General features: G+C 38.8%; 1 protein-coding gene across 1 annotated transcript in view; it reads left to right on the top strand.

The window, feature by feature from the left end:
- PRMT3 (protein arginine methyltransferase 3) overlaps window positions 1-22499 on the top strand; it is a 55235-nt gene that overhangs the window by 16332 nt on the left and 16404 nt on the right. The window contains exons 9-12 of the mRNA XM_039725039.1: window positions 2593-2692; window positions 10577-10655; window positions 15488-15675; window positions 17707-17793. Of these exons, the coding sequence (XP_039580973.1) occupies window positions 2593-2692; window positions 10577-10655; window positions 15488-15675; window positions 17707-17793 (454 nt within the window). The remainder of the gene's footprint in view (window positions 1-2592; window positions 2693-10576; window positions 10656-15487; window positions 15676-17706; window positions 17794-22499) is intronic.

The raw sequence follows: 22499 nt of genomic DNA on the forward strand, positions 1-22499 counted from the left end.
CATGGTCTAGACCCATCTCCTTGTTCATTTATCCATTCCACGTGTCACTGATTTGCCTGTGGAGGATGTTTAGGGGGGCTGAGCGTATGTAAAAATCAAGCAATGACATTTGAAAACTTACAAAGGATTTCCTAGGATGAGGTAGGAGGAGTGTAAGTGTCCACATGCTGAAGCTCTCAACATGTATGTTTTTTCATTTAGGATGATTTTGTAACAGTAGCTGTGAAAATAAAATCCAGGGAGATACTGAAGAATTTGGGAATGACAGGTTTTTTTTGTGCAAGCTCAAGTGGCACAGAAGTAATGTTGTCTGTGGGGAGTTTGTTAGGTACCACTCACACATTGGTGGTGCAGCACTGCACACTTGGATGCTGTAAAATTACTCAAATATCTGCTTGGGAAAAGCACCATGTTAAAACTTAAGTGCATGTTTGGCTAAAATACTTTTCTGGCACAAGAACTCATTGCTTAAAGAGAACCTTTCCTCTCAGTTCCTGACATCTTCAGAATAGTTGCAAATGTGAAATAGTGTTTTATATCTAATGTGCTAGATTACAAATGTAGGGCTGTTATAACTTTCAACAAGTGCACAAAGTCCTTTGAGTGTTATTTATACTTAGGGAAGAGTGGAAGTAAGAGTCAATATGTATTATTCTTTGGGGAGGAGAAGGGCAGGCCTCTAAGAAAAGCAATGAATCAAAACTCTTAAACTCTTAAGAGTGATGAATTGCTGCTTGAAATACACAGCAAGTAATCAGTAAGGCTGCACATTTATAGGTTCTTTCTGCTATAAAAGGTGCAATTCACGTTAAAGTCTGCAGTTCACATCAAAACAATTTATATTTGTCTGTTTAAAGCTACTTTTCCTAAAGGAATAAAGCTGACAAAGTTGTAGTGGAATAACAAATATTTGTTGGAACACTAAAGTAACTCTATAGCTTAGAAAATTACTGTTGGAGCACACTTCCACCTGTGATTTAAGTGTGTGCTCAACGCTTTTATCCTTCCCAGAATTCAGGTTAATTTCTAGCATGCTAATTACTGGAAACAGTGCAATCCATGTGTCTAAGTGTAGCAGGATACATAGCCTGAGTAGCCTTAAAAGTAAACTTACTTTAAACTAAACAATTGCCTTTTCTTTTTCTTGCTGTAAACAGTCCCTGTAAAATTTCTAGCACATGATTTCTAGCAAATGATTTTTGTCATTCATCACTGTTAACCTGAATAGAATAGAAAGTTGAAGTAGACTTCCTAAATAACATCTCAGTTTTTCCTGCAATGTGTAAACTACATTGGTTGGTTTGGGTTTTTTTAAATATTATAATTGAAAACAAATATGTAGTGAACTAATCCTTTTCCTCTCTGTTGTTTTAAACCATGTCCTTGGATGTGGTCATTTAGAAAGTTATCTTTAGATCTCTTTAGTCCTTAAATTATTGTTGTGGGTGGTAGCTCTTTAACATTCCTCACTTTGAACTTCTCATTTTACTTCTGTTTAGACTATTTAATATGATATTAGTAATGAACTGCTATCCTCTAACAGAAGACCGTCTTGTGTAGAGGATTTAATTTGTCTTTGCAACAGCCCAAGTGTTCAAAGAGCCCTTTGACCTTTTCCTTTCCCTCCCTTCATACTGATCGTTGTTCCATTGTCTCTTAGATTGAATTTTTAATGTCATTACTGGTCTGCATTGAAAGCCAGACAGAATGTAAGAGTAAGATATCAGGAGAGGGAGGGAAGGGGCAGAGATAAGAACTGCAGTGAGAAGATAAATTTCTGTGGTGAGAATACTTTTCTGCCCTCTGTAGGAACAGCCATGGCAATATAGATAAATGCAAGAAAGACTAATATGGCTTGCCAAGAAGAAAAGCAGTACATTTCAAGCATTTACACACTGAGTAATTTCACTGTCATGCAGTTCTTGTTTCAAAACCTGTAGGCCTGTCCCAGTCCCTGCCTCCTTACGCAGGATGGTTGTACCATGACGTGCATGTGAGCTAATCCCTGATCACTGCCGGTACTGAACATTGCAGGTGCTTTTGCCCAAATCACAGTGGGGAGGGTGCCTTTACTGTGCAATAAATGTAGTACTGGTTTAGAGGGAAGCTCTGTTCTCAGTGACTTTGCAGCTGGTTTGGTTAAATAAAAAACCGAGTCATGCAAAACAGCTTTGTAAGAAGTTAATTTCCATTGCTTTCCTGGTGTGGTGAGTAGGCTCTGATTGCTGTGGAGGTCAGAGGAAGAGAAATGGAAACAAGCAACTTCTAAATAAAGAGGACCAGCAGTTTTAAATTGTCTTCTTCTCTTGTTTTCTTGGTTTCTAAAGCTTGCCTATTTGCATGCATGGCATGTTGGAGGTTTACAGATGTACTGCCTGCCATCTTCTCCTGGCACTAAATCTGTTTTAATTTTTAGCTACTTGGAAACATTCCCTCTGAAATAAAACTGAGGAATAGTACATTCTAGTGTTTCTTGATTAGTTAAACCAAAAAGTTTGTGAGGGGAAGAATGGCAAATATAGATGTCAGTATATCTCTCTTGACAGCGTAAATTGGAAATAAAGACTAATTTGTTTATGTTTTGACTTGCAGATTAAATAAACTTGAAAAGATTATTACATTAGTCAAAGGAAGAATTGAGGAAGTTGATCTGCCTGTGGAAAAAGTGGACATAATTATATCTGAATGGATGGTAAGGTGCATGGCTTTTCTTTTCAAGTTATTTTCAGGAAAAGATGTGTTTTATTTCATTTGAAAAGTTGGGTTTTTTTCAACCAAAGCATCTATCATGGTTCCAGCGGTGTCTTTGACAATGTCACAATGGGACAGCAGTCCTGGTTGTGTGGTACTTGGACACAATTCCTGGTCCCTCTTCTTCAAGCTGTTTCAAGTCAAGCTTGTCTAAGTACAGTTGAGCTGCTCTCGGTGCAGCAAGTTTCTGTTACGAGGTTGATTTGGAAATCTATAAAGCACTCAGTCATACTGTTGTGGCTGCTCAGGTGAAAGTAATGGAGAAACATTGTATTAGTCATCTAGCCAGCTCATTCTGATGGGTAAAATACCTTCAGTCTGCAAAGTCAGCTAAGGACTCTCCTGACAGTGCAGAAAAGGTGATAAGGAGGAGAGGTGCTGCCTCTGGCAATCTGCAGATACTGGGAGAGCTCAAAAACAATGTTGCTTTTCATTGTTGGGTTTCAGCATGACAGTAAAAACACTGATTCAAAAGTAAAAAGGAAGTGTAATGGACAGCAGTGTCTAAATGAGCCATCTCCTGGAATCCATGGGATTTCAGCTGTTGGCCTGTTACCTTTTTTGTGTGGTGGCCAGTAACTGTGACACACCTATCCATGCTACTTGCCATTAATCCTAATAAGGACATCTGTATTACAAAACCCAGTGCCAACCTGAGTTTCATAGTGACATAGGAATGCCTGCTCCATATCAAAAATGTGGTAGGAAGCATCTCTTTGAACTGTTTTTTTTTGTGAACTCCTGCTATTCAGTATCCTCATATCACAGGCCTTCAAAAAGCACTTCAAAGCACAGGTTTTCTTCATGTTACTTCCAGCTGCTGGGACTTAAAAATTCCTTTCTGCCTGAAATTTAAGATCAGGAATAAAAGCTTATATTCAATGTTGCTTGTTTCTTTGTGGGGTTTGTTTCTTTTTTAAACAAACTGTGGCTGTTCTGTTATATATGATAGCCTTTGGTGGGGAGGTCATGCACTCACTGTGGATCCATATGTATCTACCTGTTTTTCAGGGAAAGATGAAAATAAATTGGTTTGCCTTTTTGTATATATTTGTCTAATATTACATGTGTCAGTGAACTAGAAATTAGAAATCTGAAGTTTTTACTCCACTGCTGTGATGTACATTATTTGAAGCATGAGCTTAATTTGGTGTTGAGCTCACTAGTTTCAAGGATGGTTTAAGCCATTGGCTTAAACCAGTGATTTAAAAACAGCACATTATGGTTGGTGATTTCTGACAGTATGGTGGCTTCACTAGAAATGTAATTATAGTTTTTTCAGATAAACTTTGATCAGCTGCCTAATATGTGCACCAAAATTAATGTTCCCAAAATCACATTCCTTCTTCTGGAGCCCAAGATTTAGTTTTAAAGGGAATCTGGACAGGTGACTGAAGTCATGTTGTAAATCGGTGTCTCTAAGATGAAATAAAGGATTTCAGGACTCAGCTCTTGTAAGAAATGAAGTATTAAATGTTGGATATATTTCTTTTGTGTGCTAATTTGCCTTTTTTATGTCAAAATTACATAGCCATGTGCACTTCAGTTAATTAGGTATTCTAAATATTTAGGAATGTTAGGATTTTTATAGGTTACTGCATGACAGAGATAAAGAGGACAATGCTGTGGAAGTAAGATTGATAGCTGGACAGTATACACAATGTTCCAACACTGTCCAGAAATGAATATTATGTTTTCTAATGCAGATGAAGACTCTTCTTTGTCTGGCTTCCTTGTGTGAATTTGCTTTTTCATTTCCTTCCCTACGTGATACAGTGTGAAATGAGTACTTAATATGTGAGCATGAGAGCGAAGGAGAATTCAGTATATGTCAGATTTTGCCTTTTTATGCAGAGAATCTGTATGGACTGGCATGAAAATTCTTTTTTTTTTTTTCTTTTTGTGAAAAGTTGCTGTTTCTGTTTAGAAAACAAACTGCTTTTAGTTTAGTGAATATCAAACCTTTGGTGGAGCCATAGCTTTGTTTTGCTTGGTACAGAATGCTGCTTAAGACCAGTACACAATAAGCTCCTTTTTGTAGAGCTGTGTCTGGAACATCAGAAAATTAAAAACAAGTATGAGGCAAGAGAGAGGAAAAATACTGCATTCTCCAAGGATTGTTTGTAGATTAGGCTTTCTGAGAAAGCTGTCACATAGAGCAGTGTCTCGTAAAAGCTACAGCATTGCATTATGAGCATCGCAGTGTGATGGTTTCTGATGATCATTTACTTAATTGCAGAAGTGACCTATGACTGCCACAAACTGCTTGCTCTTCCCTGTCTGTCATTTATAAATTTGTTGCCTTAAATTATGGGAAAATGGGAGAAGCATCTTAAATATTACACAGTGGGCAGATGTGTGTGAGTGCATGTGTGTCTGTGTAGAAATTTGTGTTTCAAATGCATACTTGCTATCTTCTAAAATAATACTTTCCCAATTTAAACTCCTCTGGATATGTTATTTTCATGTTCCAAGTTTAGAGGCAGAATGATGAGCAGCTGTATCTTCAGTGGGTTTTTTTAAGCCTGTGAAAGAAATTAGCAGTGAACATGTTTGTAGTGTTCTAAATTCAGCTTGTGACACCTGAAGTTTGTGTGTTTGACAATGTCAGCATCAGACCCCAGGGCATTTCTGTGATTGTGTTCAATTTAACCCAGTGTGTAAAACAGAGAGGAAGGCAGTGTGAAGGTGGTGTGAAGAGAGGGAGGTGTGAAGAGCTGTGAGCTGTTCTCTTGGTGTCCAGAAGGCAGGTTGCTGAAGATTGAGGGCCCCTTGGACTTCCAGAGGCCCAGATGAAGCTGTTCAGACTTTCACTCCAGAGACAGCTGGACACTGTTTTTAGCAAAACTTCAGTGAAGTCTGCAACCTGACAGAAGGGACTTCTGGTGTGCTGTGAGCCAGGAGCACAAGGGAGAGCAGATGGACTGATGGGCCACTTCACCCAGTGAACCGCATTGCCTTGAGAAAGAGTACAGGAATGGCCAGGTAATAGTCTGTGCTAATAACCAAACAGATTCTCTAATGAGAATGTCTGTCAGTTCTTGGAGAAAGGTTTTTGGATGTAAATGGGAGGATTTTATATAAAATACCACTGCTGACCTTGTTTTTGTGTCAATGTCCTGGGCTGTTTGGTTTGTATCAGGACTGCAAGCTTCTGATGTATCTGCCTGCCTGCCTGCCTAGAGCTCTGATATGTGAAACCTTTAAAAACCTTAATTTATGTGAGTAAAGATTTGTATACTCGTACCAGGCTCTCACATTTTGTTACCTGTTTGCTTGTATCATAAGTCACCTGCAGATAAACCCCTTACTTCTTATTCAGGGTGTAGACTTAGATGTATTCTTGTGCAGGAAAATATGACATACAAAAGTGACTGAATAATTGCTCCCATATTTAGGTAGGGTAATTGTAAACTTCATAGGCTGCTTATTGAAAAGATGAGTGCAGAAAGAAACAAAATGTATGCAGTGCTTTTCTGGAATGTTCTTGCACAGCTGCATCTGTGTGCAAATTCTCCTTGCCATCCGTATTGTTTTTGCTTCCCTTCTCTAGCTAAAACTATAAAGCTAAAGGTTGCTAGTTTTAGTCACTTGAGAATATCTGCGTTTCTTGTTTGTAAGGGGGTTCTGCTGTGAGAGACAATTGCCTGAGATGGTTATCTCAAATACAATGTTAATGTACAAGATGTACTCATAAATTGGGGTTTTTTTTTAATGCAGTGCTTTATGGAGCAGAGTTATACAAGATAAAGCTGGGGAAGAGATGGACTGTCAGATTAAAATACACTTAGGATACAACCCAGTACTTGTCTTTTAATCGTGTCTTTGGTCAGGTAGCTAATATTTTCTTTTCTCCTTTTTCTTCTCTTTCTTTATATTTCTTTCTTTTTTAAAAAAATTATTTTGAAATTACATGAGGATGGGCTCTGAACAGAGGCATTCAAGATCTAGGGAACAGGAAGTGAGCATGTCTGGAACACTGGAAACCATCTTCTCTCTCCTTCCTCCTTTCCCCTATTTCTGTGAGAGATACACAGTTATTTCTTTGCATGATTTTTTTTTTGTCAACACTAGTAATGGGGATTACATTTCTGCTCTTCACATCCTCCCATTTGGTGTTCTTACTTTTATTGGTTTAAGGAAACGACAGGGTGTGCATAATGACAAAGTCATGCTGTGATGCTGAAATTTGTGAGCTTGTTCTGTCAGTAATTAATTACTTCCTCTTTTTTTAAAATTAAAATCTACATGAAAGATCAGCATGAAGGCAAACTTGGCATGTGGGAGATGGTGCTGCAGCAGAGCATGCTGAAGCATTTATGTGTAGCTGCTGCTTGTCATTTAAGTGTGCTGCAGGTTTGGAGGGAATTTGGTAAAACAAAATATATTTTTTCATGACATAGAGTGGGCCACATCAGTTTTGTGCATTTGTTAATGCCAGATTAAATGTTGTGTTAGAGATCAGAATCTGTTGTCCAATCTGTGTTGCATACCTTCTGGAACTTGCTTTACTGTGTAGGCCAGTGGAAATCTTGTAGTTGAGAACTTCAGTTTAAGACAATAATGCATTTTTTTATACCACTAGGGATTAAGGAAGATAAAGTCAACTCTCTAGGCCAGTGGTTTGATAGCTGTTTTTCATCTCATTGAGTGTTCAGTATTGGGCCTTACTGAATCTGGAGAACCAGACCAGGTTCATGATGTTATAGAAAATAATAAAATGTATCTTTGATAGCAAGTGGAGGGGAACCACAATGTTTATTAAAGTAGGTAAACAATGCTTCCAAAATCTACCTTTACACAGGTTTTTTCAGCTGTACCAACAATTCTGCTAATTATTGCTGTTGTAAACTTGCTAATCCACTTTTTGACGCTTTTAAAGAATTTAAACTCTTTTTCTCTACAAAGATTATCATGTAAATACTGAAACACTAAAGCTAAAAGAACTTGAATACTTATATTTTGATCAGTTGGTGAAATATTTTTATGTAGCTTTGAATTAAAATGAATATGACAGTCTGTAGTATATTTGATTATTAGGGGAAAAATTAACAATGCAGAATATTAAGGCATCAAAGATGAAGGAGCATTTTATAATTCTGTGAGGAACACAGAATACAGATATAAAGGATATATAAGAAATGTAGCAATATTCACATTCCTAATGGATTCAAGGGGCTCAGTGGGTGTTTCCTTGGGCAGAACAGTGTGCTTGAACAGAGTTACTTGCAGTGCTGTGTATTTCTGTTCCTGTCCAGATCTGTTTATATGTGGCTTTGTTGTTAGCTGGAGAACATTTCCTTTCAGCTTTGCAAATACAAAAAAATAAGGACTTTAGGTTCCTCCTGTGAAGGAAATGGCCAGCTTTTTAGTAGAAAACGTGTCATGGGGTAACATAAAATTTAGGGTGTTCTGTGCATCCAGGTTGTCTTTAACAGAGAATGTCACCTTTTATGTGTTTCAGTTTAGCCACTATCAAGATTGTACTAATGACATACAGCTCACAGATTTGTATCATAGAGATGTCTTTGCAGTGATTGATTTTGAGGATGTCACTATGTGCTTAAGAAAAAATAAACCCTTGACCATTTTTGGGGGCAAAGCAAGAGTTTCCCACAGCATCCCAGAGAAAAATGTCAGGTGTAATTCTCTTTCCAGAAGGCTCCCCTACAGGTGGGGCAGCAGGCTGTGAAATTGCATTCTGACTTAGGCTACAGATGATCACAGCACACTGAGCAGAATGTTTTGGTGTAAGTAGTAAATTACTTGATTCAGTACCATTGATGGTTTATGTAACTTACAGGAATGCTATAATGAATTGAGGGGAAAGAAAACTGGGAGTAGGGGGAGAACCGGCAGTGTCAGAGTGGAAAGGTCAGGGAAAGAATGGTGAGAATTTCTCTGTATTTCTCCTGAGAGAGTATTTTCCAGCTGTACTCCTTGCACAGGTTGGCAGGCATAGTTAGTGGGCAGAAAGAAGGAACTGAAGAGCTAATCCATAAAGATGTCACTTTGTGAATTACTGACTCCTGCTAGTGACTAGTCTTCAAGATGTCCTAGAGGTTACCTTTAAAATACTGTGAAAATAACTAATTTTCAGTTAAAGGCCTCTAAAAATACTTTTTGTGAGCTAAACATATTCTATTTTTAAGCCATAACCATATAAAAAAGAAAGCTGTGGTTCCATGCTGTGCTTTTGGCTTGCTGTGGGCATCAAATTATTCCTGCCTGATGCAACTGGAGCTCCAGGCCTTTTCAGCTGTTCAGCAAAGCTTACTAACAGCCCCATTGCTTCTGGGACTTATTCTAAGGATGTACAGAAGTTGGGCAGTAAAGTAGAAGAACAGGCAAGATTGGGAAGAAAAGTTTTCAGTGAAGCACTATTACCAGAAGAAACAGATTGAGAAAATGACATGGCCATTATTTTCACAGTGTTCTCTTTGAATACAAATATGTCATGCTTCAAGTTTCTGGGGTTTTCAGTTTGTTTTTTTTTTGTTCTGAAGGCTGCAGAAAATAGCACTTATAAACAATTCTGAAGTTTTTTAAGATCATTGCGCCCAACCCAGCACTTCAAAGTCCAGCACTAAACCACCCCCAGGTGTCACATTCACATGACTTTTAGATCCCTCCAGGGCTGCCCTGGGCAAGCCTGGTCCAGCGCTTGATAACCATTTCAATGAAGTTTTTCCTAACATCCAATCTGAAACTTCCCTGCTGCAACTTCCTAGCTTTTTTTTCCCGGTAAATTGCTGCTGACTGGCCTTGTAGGACTGCAGCTCCAAAGTCTGGACTTCAGTTGTCCATTTTGTTCTTGTCAACTAAATCAAGCCATATGGCTAAGCTGTGTTTTAAGTGAAATGAAAATTCAAAACCTTTATTGGTGTTTGTCTTAATTTATTTGTTGTTGTGAGGATGTAGGTGAAATATGTTACAGTATTGAGTAACAATGATGCTCAGACATGGAGGATAGGAATGGTATAAAATCAGTACAGCAATGAGAAAACAAAGGGCTGTATACCTCATAAATGTGCAGTTTAGTTGAGAAAGGGGATGTTTTCTATAAGATGCTAATTTTATTTGATACTTCTGTTTGAGTTTTTTAGTATCTCAAATATTCAAATAAGGGATGTTTCCCTGTTTCAGCAAATGATTCAGTGAAGTTTGCAATACATTTTTCTAAACACCAATAGCAGTATCCTATGCCATAAAATTAATTCCAACACAAAAAAGCCCTGTGCAAATCTAGTTGTTACCATTTTTATCCTGGAAATTTTGCAAGTCTGGGTGTTGCTAAATGATGTAGAACACCAGAGAACCAATGTTTGGTACATGATTTATTTCCCCCTCTCTCAGTGAGCACTGCCGAGGGTGATACAGGGCGCCATGAGGTTGCAAATATGAAGAATCAAAGTTGCATTCCATTTGGCCTTTCTCTGACAATATTTTCAGTGTTAATTGCAGATCTGAAGGGGAATGTTTTTTTTTTAATTTTTTTTTTCTTGGAACCTCACAGTTATTACTAAAAAATCAATACATGCAGCTTTTCACTTGCTTTGAGTTGAATTCAATGTCTTTTGTTGTTGTAGGACTCTTGTTGGGTAATTGTTGGTGTAGATGGTGCTTTTATTTTTTCTGTGTGCTACATACTTGCAGTTTGGGAAATTAAAGGTGATACTTTATATAAAAAGTTTTGAAGTGACAGTGCTGCTGTTGTAAAACTCTCTGGGTTATACTGTTCTTAAACTGTGTGGATAAAACCTCTCTGTAGAATAACTACAAGAAACACAATGATTTCTAAATTCTTTCACTTTTCTGTAAACAGGGTTATTTCCTTCTCTTTGAGTCAATGCTGGATTCAGTCATCTATGCAAAGGACAAGTACCTGGCAGAGGGAGGCTCAGGTTGGTGCTCAGTTCTTTTAATAAATTTACCTCTGGGGGTGAAGCTAAATGAACTCAGAGACTTAGAATAAGCTATGCATGGATGAGAAAGTTACCAGTCTTGGTGAAAAATGTTTCCATTAGTAGGAGCTTCAAGGCATTAATTTACTGTATGGGCAATAGGAGAGCATTAGACGGGGTACCAAGGTCTCAAGTTAATGGTGTTTTTAAGAATAGAGGGGGCTATTTATTCTTAAGTACAGACTAAATTTTTCCTCCCTATATTTTCCCACACATGTGGGCATTTGTTTCCCCCCCCCTGAAATCCAAGTTTCTGCATAACTATGAACAGAGGGACATAAGTTTTATCCTGTAAGATGTGTTGCTGTTTGAGTAAGCTACTGTGAATTAGAGGAAAAGAGGAGAGGGTGTTTTCCTGGGGGAGGGCATTTGTGTGGGGAGCACATAGTTTCAAACATATGAAATAACAAATGGAATTATGCTGTTTCAGTTCAGCATATTTATTCTGGTGGTAATATGCTCTTTATTTTTATGGCTTGAGGGTAGGGTTGTGACAAAACAAAAGTGTTTACTTCGGAGTTCTTTTACCCATATAAGTAGCTTAGATAGTGTTATCTTAAGCAATGTTTAAATGCCTGTAAGTGTTTATTCCCCATGTGATGCAGTTTTGTGCACGAGTTCTGCATGTGCTTAATTCCTTTGTCAGTATGGTATTGCATATTGACCTTTTCAGTTGAAGTCATCAGTCTGAGGGTTTTTTCCCTTTTGTGCTAACCATGCACACAGCTTCACTACACTGACCTAATGATTGGATTAATGACTGTGTCACAGTGCTTGCTGCAACGCTTCCCTCTGGTTGCAGTGAGTTTTTGTATACTACTGAGTGCCGCAGGAAAAATGGAGTTTATGCAGTTGTTTGCAAAGCGGAATATACAAGCAAAAGATGTCTTAGAATATTTATTTAGTAGCCACTTGAGCAATGTGTGTGCAAGAGCTTTTGTGTTTTCAGCAATGTAGAATAGTCCAGCCACATTAGGAACATATGTGTGTACTCTGTGTAGATATATGCTGATAATTTTACACTGCAATATAATTAAATCCAGGGACATTCCCTAAAATCATAAGGAAACATTTTATGTTTAGCTACTACTTCCAAAGCCTTCTGAAAAGGGCCAGAAATTACTGACCTCTGTTTAAACTGTGTTGTTGGTCAGTTTGCTCTTGGTTTGTAACTCCTAGAGATTCCTTTGAGAAATGGGGTGTCCTGATTCTGCAGTACCCTCATCCTTTGAGGTCTGACAATGGCCTTGGGCTCTCCTTTGATTCGTGACAAAGCACACAGTGTTGTATAGGCACCAATGGGATTTTCAGTTCTGTCAACAGTTTTGTTAAGGTGCTTGCAGTTGCTGTTCTTCTGCCAGCTTGTCCAGCAGGTGAAAGGCTGTGCCCTGGGTTGGTGAGAAGGCTGCTCAGCAGTACAGACCCTTCTGCAGCACAGCTGACTTGCACATCCAAATCCAGATGAGCCAAAACTAAGAGTTCACTCTGAGGTGAAGCCTTACCAGAGAAACTCTTGAATCTGCTTCATTTTGTCTAAAGCCACTTGGTACTACTGAGCCCATGATCATTATTACAGAGAATGTTTGAAAGCTGAAAAAAGCAATAGCAGCAGCTGCAATTTGACCAGATCTTTCAGTGACTGAGCCGGGAATATAATCCAAATGTCCAGATACGTGTTCAGTCAGTCATATCGTCATGACTTCAGTTCAGCCTATTGGCATGCTGGGGTGAATTGTGCCAAACTGTCTAGGGTAATGTGTACAGTATAGAATAGCTTTGTTTGGGAATATACCATTTTTGCTGCCCAGGTCCCATCTGTTTGTTCTTTTGAGCTGTTGCTCAAGTATAGATTTTTTCACGCACTTGAGTCCAGTTCGCATTGTCAAGGGGTGACAAAGGTGTCATTCAAAATGTAATACAAACCATGATGCTCCTTCACATCAAAATATGGTATTCGCGTGGAGTTATTGCTGTGTATCTGGAGGATTGTCTTCCCCTTCAGCATCCTGGGGTTTGTGAGGTATTGTTTTGGGCTGAAGGATTCCCCATCATGTTCTCCCCAGCACGTGGGCTGTTCTGGTGACGGATGGCTCGTGGGCGCTGAGTCGAGAAGGACACAGATGGTCAAAGCGATGAATCTCTGAGAGCTCGGAGGAGTGTGTGCTCTTGTCCAATCAGCATTTTGCTCATTTCACCTTTGTGAAGGAATAATTACTGAATTATAGGCTTAATGGGGAAAGAAATGACAAGTCCGTCAGGATTGCACAGGAAAGTGTTACAGAAAGAGCAGAGGATTTCCAGGGAAATCAAGGGTAATGGGGAAAGGGCAAATGCAGTGCTTTTAAATATGTACAAAACTCTACAGTGTTTAGATGATTCAGACAGCATTGCTTACATTTTCAGTCAAATCTCAGTACAGTGTATAGGACATGGGTGGGTCTGTAAATTAATGGATCTCTGTAGTCTTCTGCCTGAGCCCTGTTGGTGGAACACGGATTTGTTTTTGTGAAGTCCAAATAGACATTGTCTACTTTTGCTGCTATTAACAGTGAAAATGCAAATTAAATTGGAGAATTTTGTGTTTACATTTTCTTTTGTTCTTAAGCACATTGTATAATCGATCATGAGTTCCACTGCTGATTTAAGGATTTGCTCTCAGAACAAAGATTTAATAAAAACTGATTATGATGCAGTTAAAATATTTTATGCTTGATAGAGGTGATGAAATTTCTCTTTGGTTTACAGAATGTCTCAGAAATTTAGGCTAGTCAGAGGAAGGAAGTTTATAAAGTAGTTCATCACGTATTGTTGTGGGTTTAATTTTCATTTCCAGTGGCACTACAATGCTCTTTTATGTTCCGTAACCAAGGACTGCCAGTCTTCTCATCCCTCTTCTCACCGTATCATTGCATCCTATGAAACCCCTAAAAAATAATCCCTCAAAGGCTCTTATCCCTTGCATTTGTTGTTTGTATCACACTGTCTTTTAATTTTTGGACCATCAGTGGTTGCTGTTGAAGGTGTGAATGCTGTGAAAAAACCAAGTGTTGTACATACACTCTGTTAAACAGCAGTGGGAAAGCCTGCAGAAACAGTCTTCACTCAGTAGTGGCTCCAGAAACTACCTGCAGATACTCCCACCACCACAGATGGTGATGCTTTGTGCTTGTGTGACAGCTGTCAGGTGTGCTGGAACCAAGTGATTTGTTTTGGACAGGACAGTTTGGCTTCCTGTTAGGATTCTTATCAAACTGTACTGCTGAGTGAGTTGTAGGCTGTTCCTGGAGACACCTTCTGCTCCAATTTCCTCAGCTCCAGGGTAGGGTGATGATGGTTTACCAATGGGATTCCAATTTCAGCTTGCTGATAATTATTTATTCTGCTTTAAATAATCAGCAAGTGAGAAAAATGTCAGTGTACTTACTTTAATGTCTTCATAGAACAATAAAAAACTTCTTTAGAGAAGGTTATTCTTTACAATCACTATTTATAAAAATATTTCGTTTGGCCTAAAACTGTTCTCACTGTATGAAAGGTCTAATTTCAATTTGGTGCCTCTGTCTTCAGTATTTTGCAAGGTAGAAGATACTGCTTTTCTGTCCTACTGTGCTATACCAGTGATTTATTCATTTTGATAAACTACAATTTTAAGAAGAGCTGAAGAAAAAATTAATTTTACAGTTCACCAGATTCTGGGGAGGAAGAGCGAAACTTGGCTTCAGTTGTAGTAACACTGCCTCTTTCATGTATTAATATTAAATTAAATTAAATAGGGTGTTTTAGTTGACTTTTTTTAAAATTAGGTCAAGAATTCAATGTATATGACTTTAGCGGCCTTAAAACTCTAAATAACAAAACATGGGAATTTCTTTGTGAAAAGAAACCTAGCTCAAGATATAAATTGAGCTTCTTTTACTATTTGTTAGGGTTATAGACAGCCATGTACATAGCAGCTGTTCTTTGTGGGTTTTCCAGTCAGGTGAGATTGCCAAGAGATTGACTGACTTTGTTGGCAGCTGTTAAAAAGGCAAATGTCAGTCTTCCACTACTATTTGTAAAAGCTGTAAATACTTACTTGTTCTGAAGATGTTATTGGGAAAAGGAAATGCACAAATATGAAAATACTGTAAAATGATAGCGTTATCCTGAAAGTGGGAGGGAGGGAATCCATGAGGTTCTCTTCTGTCTGTTGGACCACTTCTAACTCTTCAGATGCAGACAGAAAAGTGGTTATTTCCAGTACCCAGAAATAACTTTTTAGGTTGTAAGGTAAGAATCAGGCAGAACTGATAGCAAACAGGAATTAAAGTCTTGAGTAAGAATATATGTTTTTTTCTGAAAATAAGGTCTTTTCACAGAGGTTTCCTGTTATTACAGAGCCCTTTCCTGAATTTCTCTTTGGGTGTCTGTCTACTGCTATGGAATATATTTTAGGTTAGTCTCTGTATAGAAGCCAGAAGAGGCTGTTCCAAATTATTTTCTTCAGACATCAAGTTTCCAATCATTTCCTGGTAGTAGGATGCAACTGCAAAGATATTTTGTTATGAATAGAAAATACCAGACTAGTGTGTGAAAATTAAATTTTTGTGTGTAGTCTCCTCTGTGGACAAATGGGACTCTAGAAAGTAAAGTAGCAGAAAAAGTGTCTTGTCCAAGAGCTAAAAAAAGTTCTTTCTTTATTCTTTTGAGATGTTATCACTTTTAGACAAAGGAATAAAAAAAATTCTCTGTGTGTAAAATAAAATTTCACTACTCTGTTTCTGTGGTTACAGTTTATCCTGACTTGTGCACCATCAGTCTGATAGCTGTTGGGGATATGAATAAACATGTGGACAAGCTGCTTTTCTGGGAAGATGTGTACGGCTTTGACATGTCTTGTATGAAGAAAGCTGTCATTCCAGAAGCTGTTGTGGAGGTGCTGGATCCAAACACATTGATATCTACAGCCAGTGTCATTAAGGTACCATATTACTTCATGCTTAGGAGGCACATGAGAATTTTCCATGGTTTATGGAGGAGGGGCAAAAATTCACTTGACACACACAAACTTTGGTATCTTCAAAATTATGAAAGTGCAGAAAGGTTCATGCTGCCATGACTGGAAGGTTTGTATTAATTGCTTTTTTTAACAATTTCTGAACTTTTAGTAAGGTAATTTTCCCATATTTAGCCTGTTCTGTTCTATGATTTCTTCTATCCAAAGCCAAATTTATTTTGGCAATGCTCAACTGGTAACAGTGCGTGCATATCCCTTTCTAATCCATGCTGTCATGAGCAGTCACTGTCCAGCTCAGATGTAGGGACTTACATTTTGTCATCGTGCAGCATGTAGCATAACTGTTGTGCTGAATGGCTTTATACTCATTTGTTCTCATTTAGCCATGGTTTTAAAAATAGCTTAAAATCAATGCATGTGCTTGTTTGCGGGAGTTACAGTACAAAGTAGTGAAATTAATGAATTGAGGAACAGTGGCATTATAGGTAAATTGTTTTAATCAATAGCTATCCCACAGAACAAATGGATTATATTTTGTAGGGAAAGTTTAAAAATGTTCCCATTCATCATTATGATTATTACAGAAGGTACTTTGCTGTGTTTGCTCACATCAGGTGCTGCTTGTTCTATATAGTTCATAATGTAACTTTATAGGAAGCAAAACATTCCCTAAAGAAAGACAGGGGAGCATGAAAATTCATTGAAGACTTTGGGTTAAAGATCATCCAGTTCCAGCTCCCTGCTGTGGGCAGGGACACCTTCCACTATCCCAGGCTGCTCAAACCTCGCTCCAATCCAGCCTTGAACAATTCCAGGGATGGGGCAGCCACAGCTTCCCTGGACAACCTGTGCAGGGCTTCACCACCCTACAGTAAAGAATTTCTTCCTAATATCAAATCTAAACCTGCTGTCTTGTAGTTTGGATCCATTCCCCCTTGCCACTCCATGCTCTTTGAAAAAGTCTCTCTCCATCTTCCTTGCAGGCTCCATTCAGTTGCTGGAAGGCCACAGTTGGGTCACCCCAAAGCCTTCTGTTTTCCAGGCTGGCCAATCCCAATTCTCTCAGCCCTTCCTGACAGGAGAGGTGCTGCATTACCTTGGTGGCCTCCTCTGGACTCACTCTGACAGCTCCATGTCCCTCTTGTGCTGAGGACCTCAGAGCTGGATGTGAAATCCTGCAGAGAGTAGGGAAGAATAACCCCATGTAGCCACAGAGGCTGGGGACCTCCTGGCTGGAAAGCAGCTTTGCAGAGAGGAATTTGAGGGTTCTGGTTGACACCAAGCTGACCATGAGCCACTAAAACGCACCCTTGTGGCAGAGGCAGCCAGCAGCCTTACAGGCTGCATTAGGAAGATGACTTTTCACCAGCAGCCCAAGAGAGATGCATCTTCTCTTGCACCCCAGGGAGTTGGCTGTACGCCAGGGAGATGAATTCTGGAGTACCCTGTCCAATCTCAGGTTCCCCACCCAGGGCAGGAGTGAGATGACTGTCCTGGAGTGAGTCCAGTGAAAGACTGCAAAGGGGATTCTCAAAGGTCTTTTTCAACCGCAGTTATTCTGAGACGGATACAAAGCCAATCTGGCAAATCAAAACCCCCTGGTTTTAACCCACACTAGTTTGATGCTGTAGTTTACCATGTGATTACATGAACAAGGGGTAAAACTGGTCAAGATGTCTGTGAAAGCTGCTTACTCTCAACAAGGGGCAGCTGCCGTCAAGAGGCAACTTCCCTGAACAGAATGAGCTACTATGTGTAGTTCCATACCACTACTATTCTGTTTATTTGGGCGTGTGAGGAAGAGGAGTTTCAGGTGTTTTGTCACATGGCATTAGGTAGTTTTTTAGTCTCATCCCGTTTTTTGGAAAGCTGAAAGAGTATTGCCTTATAAAAGTTGTCTCATAATGAGAACAACTGAACAGCCTTTGTCTAAAGGGAGATCTTAATTGACATTCCTCACTGTTACTGACAGAATTTTATTACCCTTTTTGACAGCATATCGACTGCAATACTGCATCCACTCCAGACTTGGAATTCTCTTCAGATTTCACCCTGAGCATTGCAATGAGCACACAGTGTACGGTAAGACAATTGCAGTTTCTTCATACATGGTTGGTATTGCACTGGACTAAGAACAATCCATTAATTATCTTTCATTTATCATCAGTCCTTGCCTTAAAACATTCATTTCTGCAGTACAGAGGTGTCAGCTCTTTCTGTAAAGAGAGATGGATGTAAAACTCCAGTAATGGTGTTATGGGGTAATGCAGGTAGGTGAGGAAAGGGAAGGGTAAGGAGCCTTAGCACTGGCATCTTTCTGTTTTGTTCTCTAGCCCATTTTCTGAAATACAGCAAAAGTCTGGTGTAAGCTTGCCTAAGTAATGCATGAGCTTTCAAACACTACATTATAAGCAAAGGCAGGATGGCCTAATTTTTACAGTAATGTCAGTAATTTGCTTTCTATGCAATACAAATTCTAAGTGCTTTCTATCAATTTATTAAAATCCCATCATCAAGTTTGACAAAAGAGCATTACGCTCTGAAATCTGTAGTAAAACCTGAAATTTTTGCCCTCTGGAGTATTGTGAAACTTTTGGGAGTTTCATGCTTAAGTCACATCACAAAATCAAGTGTAAAGGGGTAATTTTTAGCTTACTTCTAATATATTGAGATAATTCTGCTACACCTGGTTTATTGGGATTTTGCATGAGTATACAAAGAAGACTTGTGGGCTTCCTCTGACATGGACACAAAGAATATGTTTCTGTATGATATAAACTGCTTAGGGTGATTACAAAATCTTGGATGCCTGTATCAGGCAATGTAATTCCTGATTTGGATGTTAGGTCATGCTGCTACATTTGCCAATGTTTTTGCAGAGTAGCAGTCTGCATAAGAGTTTGTTGGTGTCAAAAAGTGAAATTTTCCCATGTATATAGTTTAAATTATTATAATTTTTAATTAGTAGATGTGTACAAATACTTCATGTTTACTTGTCAGTTATCACCACATTAGGTGTATACACAGTAGCATTTTTGGGTTTATTAAATGGAAGTCTGTATATATTAGTGTGCATACAAATGGAACCCCTCCTGTTTCAAGGTATCATAGGATAAATCTAGTTGCCTCAGGGCAGAGTCAGGTTTGATTTGAGATCAAGCTCCATTGCAGCCCTGGTTTAATTTTCTTAATTTGGCCATATTTGAAAAACTGATTAAACAGGAATCTTTACAAAATTTTGGTCATCTTTCTGATGTTTGGGTAAAATAGTTTATTTTGTAAACATTGTTTTCCCCAGCACTAAGCTCTTACAAAAACCTCATTTCTGTTCTGTGATTCTGTGGCATCATTGGCATATAAATCAAGATGTATACCTGCATTTTATGACTTCCAAGAAGAAGGGAGGGAAGTGGGGCAAGAGCACTGTTTCTGAAATTTTGCTGCAAATGCAGGTTCTAAAAAATGATCAGAGTGCTGTAAAGTGTTTTGCACTTCATCATTTAGGTTTATTGACACTTTGAGTGAAATTTCCATAGTTTCTATGATGGATTGTAGAAGTTTAGTTGAAGGTTGACAGTTCATCCATCATATCAGGCTGCCTAACCTTGCAGTAAATGAACAATAAAAGTCCATTATTTATCTTGAAATTTTTGAGGAGATGCTTTAAGATTTCAATTTGTCCTTTGAAAATAATATTTGATGGTTTTCTTGTTTGCATATGCTTCGTTGTTCTACTGGCTTTTCATTTTCTGCACACAAAGAAAAGTTGCCTACGTTTCCCAAAATTCTGGGGTTTGGTACTTGTCTCTTAGGATTTTTCAGGGTTTTTTTAAAATAGGAACATTTCAAAATGTCTTTGCTTTATTTACAAAAAATACTCCACAAAAATAGCAGTTTGGAAATCCATCTTTATATGCTTGTATTTCATTTCAAAGCAGCTTTTCCTCAGCCATGGAAGTGTAGAAGCAGATTTGGCTGTCTTATTCCTGATGTTGCCATCAACATTGCTGATAGCAGAGCAGTGTTACCATCAGAGCTAGGACTGTCTCTGTTGAATAACCTGTCCTTAGAAACCAGGCAACTGAAAAATGTAGGGGCACATGGTTCTGTTTGTTCTGGGGATCCTCTTGCAGACCAGCTCGTGGTTTGCAGTGTCCCTGGCAGTGTGGGTGGTTTCCATGCTCCCTCCCAGGGCGCTGTGTGCATGCAGAGCGCTGTGAGGCAGACATTCCTGCACCCAAGTGTGTTGGCAGCGTGGAGTGCACGGCTGCTCTTGCTGAACTTGGTTTTGCAGAAGCTTTGCGCCGATGGGAAGTAATTTAGCAAGTAGTTAGAGAAAAGGGTTGTGTGCTCTTCTGGTCGGAATGTGCAACATAATAGTTGAAGAGCTGAACTCTCAGCTTGCATCTCTAGAAGTAACAGCCTTATCGGAGTCTGCTGCTTCCTCCCATCAGCCTGTTTGTCTGTCTGCTAACAGGACAGGTTTCTGGAAAAGCTGACAGGAGTCAGAACCATAATTGCAGTTTTTAGCAACTCATTACTACACTTGCTTTGGTTATGGCTTGGAACACCCCCAGGATCCCTCAGGCAGGAGTGGCTTCACTTCCTGGTTCTGTGGCAAAACCATAGAATGCTTTGATTTGGAAGGGATCCTAAATATCACCTAGTTCCAGCCCCCTGCTATGCCCAAGGGGTCCCACCCCTTGGATCAGGTTGCTCCAAGCACCCCCCAGCCCGGCCTTGAACACTTGCAGGGGTGGGGCATCCCCAGCTTCTCTGGGGAACCTGTGCCGGGGTCTCGCTGTCTTCACAGTAAGAATTTCTCCTAATACCAGCTCTACGTCTCTCCTTTTGCAGTTCAAAACTATTCCTCTTGCCCCATCACTATCTGCCCATGTAAAACAATGTTAAATTCCTCTAAAATCTGTCTTTATTTTTTCCTCAGCTGTTTTCTGAGTTTAGATGAATGTACTAAGGACATGAATGCCCAGCCATTGTAGTGAGCTTGTGTAAAATAGAACTGTGCAGTTCACAAAACTAGGAGCATAGCATTGACGCATCTGATTTGTTTGTCCTTCCATCTATTTGAAACTACTCTCATACTTCTATGTGACCAAAAAAACCCCTAGCAGAGTATTAGGTCATGCTCATAAGAGATGAGTCTCATGTCTTACTGTAGGTGCATCTTGAGTGTATTGCAGGTGCTCCTGTAATACATTGAGTCATAGCCTTAAAAAATTATTAAGGCTCTAAATATTTTTTTTTTTCCTTCCAGATGTTCAAGAAATTAAATAAGTCTTCCCAAAAAAAATTCTAATATATGTAAGGAATAAAAAATGATTGAGCAAAAAGAAACATTTTAAGTATGATCTTTTATGTGCTGGTTAGTCTTTTAGAAGTTTTGAGACACAGTGGTGTGGTAGTTAATGCTTTATTCTGAGAATATATTGCTTCTGTTAAATTTTTCTTGATTCCTCACATGTTTTTGCCACAAAGAAGCAATTTCTGGCATTAATTTCATATATAATTATTTTAGGTTTCAAAGATTGAAGATTTTCAGTGTGAACAGTTGCATGGAATCATTATATGAAATTGTTCCAAAGTACTTTTATTGCAAGTTGACTTCAGTCCTACGAAGATAATAGGAAAAAAACCCACAACAATTAGCCTGCAGAAGTGCATTTTCCTAATAAAGAGCTAGAGTTTGTCACTGTTGATTTTAATGAGACATCTGGCTAATATCACTTAGTAGATACTGCTAGAAAAATACTCCATTAATTGTATTCTAAGTTGATCACTGTGTGAGCTTTTGAGATAAAATATAATGGTGATTACCCTCAGTATAGAAATCAATTGACAAACTTTCGCTTTTGTTTGCAAGCGTTTCCCCTGTGAGTCTATCAAGGTTGATCTTTCCTAGCTGAATAAGAATATCCCCTGAGAGGAAAATGGCAGTATCTCTTCATTGCTCCCAGGAGATTTTGTCAAAGAGCAGGGTATGTGTATAAAGAGTGGGAGGGAGGAAGGAGGTGAAAGAAGGATAATGAACTAGAGGACGTGACTGATGTATTAAAACCTTCAGGAGGAAAAAGGAAGCTGAGTTGACTAGAGAAAATTATTCTGACCAAGGGAAAAAAATCTTTGCTTATTGAAATTTTCTTAAGTGTTTGGCAGTTTCGTTTCTTAATAGCAGGTCTTCCACTTGGGAGCCAACAAGAAGTATTACCATATGAATCTTTGGTTCCAACCTTAGGTGAGAAACTAATTTTTTTAAGCTAGAAGTTGGAAATCTGGTTTGGGTACCACAGTTAAATCCACCTTGAATGCCTGATTTCTGAGTAAAGGAAATACTGCGCTGCTGTGTTACAAAGCAGGTTTTATCCTTCTCATCTGTTTACTTATCTGTAGCCTCCTCTGCAGTGATGTCCAGATTATTGATCTTTAAAACAGAAAATTGCTAGGTTTTAATTGCCAAGGGTTTCTTTTTCCTGTGATAAAAACGCAGCAACTCTGCTGCATGGATGACAAACATTCCACCTCCATGCTTGGATAAACTCCATCAAAAGCACATTATCTCCCACTTCTGTGGCCAGCTGTCTAATTGTATTTGTTGTAGCCACTCACTGTTGGAACATGATACTAGTGAAGAGCAAGAATGATAAATTACTCATTGTAGGTGATAGTGATGATGATAATTTTTAATTTCCTTGTTCCTAAGTGAATTGGTAAGGCTGCCTTTGAGTTCTCATAAGGAAAGGAGCAGTATCATTTGTTTTGTCCTGTTAAAA

The sequence above is a fragment of the Passer montanus genome, unplaced genomic scaffold, assembly GCF_014805655.1.
Source record: "Passer montanus isolate IOZ18808 unplaced genomic scaffold, ASM1480565v1 scaffold54, whole genome shotgun sequence".
Lineage (NCBI taxonomy): Eukaryota > Metazoa > Chordata > Aves > Passeriformes > Passeridae > Passer > Passer montanus.